At 44.0% G+C, this 6,834-nt stretch overlaps 1 protein-coding gene across 1 annotated transcript in view; it reads left to right on the top strand.

Annotated features, from left to right (window-relative positions):
* The first annotated feature begins 5,276 nt into the window (after positions 1-5,276).
* The window catches only part of LOC134530944 (heat shock 70 kDa protein cognate 5), a 77,256-nt gene continuing 75,698 nt past the window's right edge, over positions 5,277-6,834 (top strand). Inside the window, exon 1 of the mRNA XM_063366279.1 lies at positions 5,277-5,637. Within this exon, the coding sequence (XP_063222349.1) occupies positions 5,536-5,637 (102 nt within the window). The 5' untranslated portion in view covers positions 5,277-5,535. The remainder of the gene's footprint in view (positions 5,638-6,834) is intronic.

Raw genomic sequence — 6,834 nt, 5'->3', positions numbered from 1 at the left:
ACACGACATAGGGCGGGTACGGGAACTGACAGTTGAGGAAGGTTAGGAGATTGAGATTACAGAAGTGGAGGAGAGGGACATAATAGTGTGGCCGTCGAGCCACGAGTTGGCGGGGAATGAGCAAGAGGGGACCGTCACGGAGCCAGAAGCGGACAGCGAGGACACGGAGTCGTTAGGGGACTGGTACAGCCCTATCTGGCCAGTGGACGTCAGCCTGGCTACCTCCAGTTTTACGGTTTCCGTTACGGAGCCGGAGTCGGAAGGGGAGGAGTCGGACGTGAGTGGGTCAGTCCAGGGGAGGAAGAACCCGCCACGCTGACGGCAGGCGCCTGTGCAGACGTGTTGTCCGGCGTGTCCTGAAGAGGGGGCTCACGACCACACGGAGGTACCGGTGGGAATCTTGGTAGACACATCGTGCGACTTGTCGGACGAAGCTTTCTAGGGGTCCACGACGTCAGGGGAGGGGCTGGGACCCGCAACTTAGGGGGACGAGACAGGGAGACCCTCCCGAGCACGCAGGGCGCCGGCCTACCTAAAGGACTACGATTACCACCCACTTCCGACACAGACAGTTACTTGTGACAAGACGCCACGCGTCAGCATGATGAACCTGCTGCCCTGGTTCGCTCACAGGGGTAACACAGACAGGACATCCCTAGGGCGGTCAGTCGGCACACAGCATGTACCCGATTATGATTTGTTGTAAATATGTTTAGTGTAGAGGGGCGTTGGTTCACATAGCGGTCTAGTGGGAGGGGAGGGCTTTTGACGTCGACCCAAGTGTCTTTCCTGCTCATAAAGTCCGTTATGCTGCGCCAACCCTTGATCCTCCCCTTTCCCGTGCAGTGATTGTGTGTTTTAAGGAACATACTTTTATATTTAATAACGTGTCATGTATATTATTTGTATGTATTATTTTTTCTGTAAACTTTTGTAATTATTGTTATACGTGTTTCTAAAATATGGGATATTTTACGTTAACTGTCACCGGGCGTCGAAGCCGAGGCCAACACCCGAGCTTCACTCCGAGCGCTGCACGTGTCGTGGAGTGGCGGGGAGGACGGGCGGAGAGGCAGAGACGCGGCAGGAGGGGGCAGTTGGCATCTGGCGGTTGGATGAGGCGGTCGCACGGTGAGATGCAGAGCCAAGAGCACTGACGGGTGAGATAGTGTCAAGGGGAATTGCGACTTCACGACCACGCGGGTTACGCAGCTTATCATTTCTGTAAATAGTTAAATTGTACCCCTACAAAAAGGACTTCAAATAATCATGGAGCGAGTGCAGCCATAATACCGAGGTATGTTAAGCAGAGTCATATGGGAAGGTGCCATGGTTTATTTACAAACAGCAGTGGAAGCAGAGTGCGACTCGATGGCAATGTTTGCATAACATACATGACATGACATGACACGTTATTAAATATAAAAGAATGTTCCTTAAAACACACAATCACTGCACGGGGCAGGGGAGGATCAGGGGTTGGCGCAGCATTACAGATTTTATGAACAGGGGAGACACTTGGGTCGACATCACAGTGATAGTAAATAAACATCCAACAACAGCTCTAGTTGATACTGCCGCATCTCATGACTTTGTGAAATCTCATTTAATTTTGCTGAAAAATATATCACGTCAGCTCGAAACTGTCATGTTAGCAGCCAAAGGTCACTTGTGTGTAACCCTAGGGAGAACACACATTGAATTGAGTATTAGGGATTTGCAGATGTGTGTGCCAGCCCTTGTAAATGACACATAATGGGAAGATGTTATTTTAGGCATGCAATGGCTGTTAGCAGAAACATTTATTTTATCTAATGAATATTATTGTGATTTAAATTTTATACACATTAAGAAAAAAAATTAATGCACCAATAGCATAACAAGTTCACAATTTTCATCAAGCACTGTGGTGCATTTTTAAAATTCAAAATGAGAATAAAATAAAAGTTTAATATAACTCAGATCTATTGTGCCGTCACCCGACCTATGTGAAAGGCCCGGGGGGTACCTGACGGGCGCTACGGGCGTCGCGGTGCTCTTGTTGTCCGGAGGGGCGCCAGGCTAGCGGGCTGCTAGGCCGTTGGTGTTGGGTCGTGGGTACTCTGCCCCCGCGTGCCCCGCCAGGTACACGGCTTGAATCTACCCTGAATGGCTCTCCCTTGACTGTGAAGGCCGCTCGGCCGTGTGGAGGACAGGAGACTCCGGAAAATTAGTATACACGAGTTGGTGAGAATTACCTTTAATCTAGTCCCGCTACAAAACACTCTCACCAACACTTGGCGACGTCTAGCCGTTACACAATTAACACAGCAAAAAACATAGCACTACGCGACACTAATGGTTACCGCGGCAGTCTCGCGGGACGCGGGTCGATGCTTGCTGGAAACGGCCAGCGCCGAACATTAACGGGTGCAGGGGGGGCTCTATGAGCGGGCTCCTAAATTAGGCGAAACACTTACGTGAGTGATACGATCTGCAGCGCGGTAGCACGATGAAGACGGTCGGGATAGGCCCGGTTCCGTAAAATACTCGCCGAGTCGACGTGGGCAGCTTATGAATTAATAATAGGTTTAAATTTAAATATTTAGTGCAGAATAAAATGATCACAGAAAGAAAACTTGGATGCTGCCCACGGACGCACGTCTGTTCCCGGCGCGGAGTGGTTCGAGACTGCCGGACATGGCCGCCTCGCAAGGAAGTGAAACTTTCTCTTCTTTGTGAGTCGGCGTCAAAAACTTATATTAACTTAATTTGCACTATTATAAGCTAAAAACACGTTCCAGGTGCTCAATTAAAAAGTAGCACCTGGTAATTGTGTGCTTAAGGCTTAACAACTGTTTTATAGTAGTATTTAATTATTTGAATTGTGGCATCAAGTTGGCGACTAAATTTATCAACAAATTGTCTCACTGTGAGCTGTTTTAGTTAGATTTCTTCTAATTTGACACGACCATAGTCACGGGCATTTTAATTAAGGCCAGTGGCCGCGGTGACTTTTAATGAGGTTTGTTGTCTATTGGGGTCACGCCCGGGACGCTCGCCTGACTCAATCCGGCTGGGCAAGGGGCGCGCTCCGAAAACGGGATACGGTACTGGCGGTGCGGAGCACGGGCTTAAAGGCCATGGTCGGTACGACGTCAATTGTTGCCATGGTGAGCCAATATTCAAACACAGCACATGTTGCATGCTATCCTCTCTGCTTGGCTGAAATTAAGCATGATTAGGGCTGGTATTAATAGTCGTGTCATGAGCATTCTCTTGAGTTCATCTTGGCGAAGACCGTCTTGTTTCTCAAGGCAGCGATTTCAATATCCATGTTTCATAGTCCGTGATAATTATAAGCTTTATGAAGTCTCCATGCTCAAGCATAGCTTGTTTGGCGTACTCTTGGCTTGACGAAGCAATCGCTCAAGACAGCCGAAATGACACGAGCATATACGAACCTTGCCGACTTGACTCGTTTGTTCATTATTCTGCTACTTTTCACATAGAGCACTTAAACCTCAGAATTTGAAGTGTGTTTGAATGTTGAGTGAAGGAAGTTTTTTTTATCGTTTTAATACTCTTGAATCACACCTGGAAAAACAGGTGTTTTGCAACTACAAAGATGCACTCTTTCTATTAAGAACTTGATATACTTTTGTCTTTCCTGTGCAAGTTGAACGTTAAGACGTAATGTGTCGTAGCCCCGGATATCACCCCCGTGATGCGGGTTGCGTAGTATTCTCAGGGAGGGTTCAGGCCTCGTGGCGAGGGAAATTAACACTATCCGAGCTACAATGATGTTTTGACAGTTTGACACAAGTATTTATTGAGCCCTTCGTTTAATCTAGGTACATGGGCAATCCGCGGCACAACACCCGTCCCTTCGCGGAGTGAGGCTCGGCTACACGTGTTTGGGGTTGGGCAGGCGCCAAGTGCGGACTGCAACCCTGGTTCTTTATGCTAATGATGAACGATCTCTGCCCCTTCCTAATGATAGTGAGAACCCAATTAAGTTGGAATGCCGTCGCCAGCGACGTGAAGTCCTTCCCGTTGCGGAACGCACTTGTCCGCCGATGCGCGCAATGTCCCGCCTCAACAAAACCAAGAAAATACTTATTTACAATTAAAGTAGTTACAATGACGACCGATAGCGTAACGGCCGTGAACGTGAAAGTCCCGATTGTCCGGATCCAGTCTCACCAGTTCTGGCTCACGTCTCGCTGCCGCACTCGTCTCGCTGTGTGACCGCCTTCCTCGGCCGCCAGATGACTACTGCCCCCTCCTGCCGCGTCTCTTCCTCTCCGCCCGTCATCCCCCCCACTTCGTGTCACGTGCAGTGCTCGGAGTGATTCCGGGTGTTGGCCTCGGTTTCGTCGCCCGGTTACAGCAATTAACATTATACTTTAGAAAGACATATAATTATAATAACAAAAGTTCACGAAAAAATTATAATATATACACATAATAAAAATGACACGTTCTTGAATATAAAATATGTTTCACACAACACACATTCACTGCACGGGGCAGGGGAGGATCAGGAGTTGGCGCAGCATAACGGACTTTATGAGCACGGGAGACACTTGGGTCGACGTAAACTGTACTCTCTTTGCACTCCAAGTAACTAATCACGTACGTATCACATGTGCATCAGTGATCAGGTAATCGAACTGCTGTGGATTACCTCAGAAGATCCTGCAATGGTTTAGGGACCCAGTTGCCCTCCGCCTTCTGTAACGAGACATAGAACAGTATATATGGACTGGACACAGAGGGACAGGTCCCAAACAAGTATAGTTGCTGTAAAGGATTTGCAACATTAAACAATTTATACTAGTGTTCCGAGTGTGATTATGTAATGTTAGCAGTGTTCTGGGGGGCTACCATACCCCGGGGTAATTGTATTTACCCAAACATGCTACTGCCTGCACACTATGTATTGACATCACTCCCAGAGTACCCAGAGTCTCATAGCTTCGTTAGTGATGTATGAGCACCCTATCAGCCAACTAGTGCCCATCATTTTCGCTCTAATCGCAAGTGCAGGAAGGCAGTAGGTGTCACCTTTTTGTCACAAAGTTTATCTGCACATGTTTAGAGTACTTTTGTTTACCATATTGTGATGTGTGAAGTCTACTAGAAATGAATTTTAATTATATTTTTTCTTTAAACTAAATTACTTACATAATGGAGAATATTAAAATGAAATGTCAATAGAATATTTGTTTTTAACTGATATTTTTTAAAGTTTCATTTATTTGGAAAACTTCATACATATACCCTTTTTTTGTAAGATTGTTTGTATGGTTTAAAACTCTAACTATTATCACTGAAATTTATTTAAATTATGTTTTTGATTATTTTTGTCCTTCACAAACAGATAAATATTCTAGAACGTAGTAGTGTTTTCTTTGACTGTAAAACGGAAGATAGTTGAACCTTCAGCTAACAAATGGAAATTGCGTAAGCTTCGCTGCAGGAGGAATATATTTTTTGGTTTGAAGTCGTGAAGAAATTGTGATTTGTACTGTGAAATTGTATATTTCAATAATGTGGTCTGTCACGAAGTTAATTAGTCGCAAGACTTTTGATTACACGTGTTTAACAAGTGATATATGTTCGAAACAACAGTTCAGCACTTTCTTACGGAAGGTAAATCTAATCAAATGTGATACTCAATGTTATTTAATGAAATACTGTTATACGTTATTTTATATTTTATTTTGTTTAATTGTTAAAGTTTCTTCTCAAAGTAATCGTACATAAATCCTTGTTAAACAAGAAGCCGGCATTTTGCTTTAAGTGCTTCTTAATTTTAAATTCCGGTATTTCTAATTTATTAAAACGTTTTTCAAATGTTATTAAGTTATGATTGTAGTTATGATTTTAGTTTGATTATTTAATCGTAGCATTACATTTGAATTTACAGTTAGGTTATCTATTTTGGAATCACGTGGTCTGTTGGAAATCGGAGTGATGCAATCACAATAACGAAGGCTGGGTTTATAAACTACACAAGATACGCAAAGTCTTAACATACAATAAGGCCTATTCCACAATGACACGGAAACGGAACAGACGGAAACGGAGACGAAAACGGAGTATTGTTCCGTTCCGTCCGTATTTTTCTCGTTCTACAATACACGGACCCGTAAGAAATCTTGGCCAATAAGAAAGAGCGAGCGTGACGTAACTGAAAACTATGAGTGTCAAGTGAACTACCTGTTAAATCGAAATGTATGGTTGTTAACTTGGTAATGTAAGTCGATTTGTTATTTTTTTTTTATTTGCGTTGTGGCGGTAGTAAAGTAGTCCTTCTCCGTCTTGTCATATATAGCAGGTATATCTTTAACCATGAGAATTAAAAGTTCATCAAAATTCGTCATGATGAAACCCACGTGCACAATTCAAATTTCAAAACAAATCTTGTTTTTTTGTTTACGCATAAAAAAAAAAGTAGTTGAGAAATACGGAAACCAACATTAGTCAAAACTAATATCTTAATTAACATGACCGCGCAACTGTAGCTTGACAACTGCAGTGAATAAATAACGTGCTCCTATTGGTCTAACGGAGTAACGTAAACGGAAGTCTTCAGCACTGCTGAGTAGGTCCGTCTCCGTTTGCGTGCTATTGTAGAAGCTCTGTTCCGTGAAATCCGTCTTCGTTTCCGTGTCATTGTGGAACGGGCCTAAGCGCAGGAAAATGACTGTCATTTATTAAGTACGAAAGTTGCTAGATTTCACCAACACTATAACTTTAAATTCTAACACTAGTAACAAACTGTTTCTCTGGGCTTGTTAGGATCATTCATTCTTATCATGAAAAAATAATTATGAAACTGTCAAT

Source organism: Bacillus rossius, chromosome 3 (genome assembly GCF_032445375.1).
Source record: "Bacillus rossius redtenbacheri isolate Brsri chromosome 3, Brsri_v3, whole genome shotgun sequence".
Taxonomy (NCBI): Eukaryota; Metazoa; Arthropoda; class Insecta; order Phasmatodea; family Bacillidae; genus Bacillus; species Bacillus rossius.
Note: the sequence above shows the minus strand (reverse complement) of the source record. Positions and strands in the feature narration are given on the sequence as shown.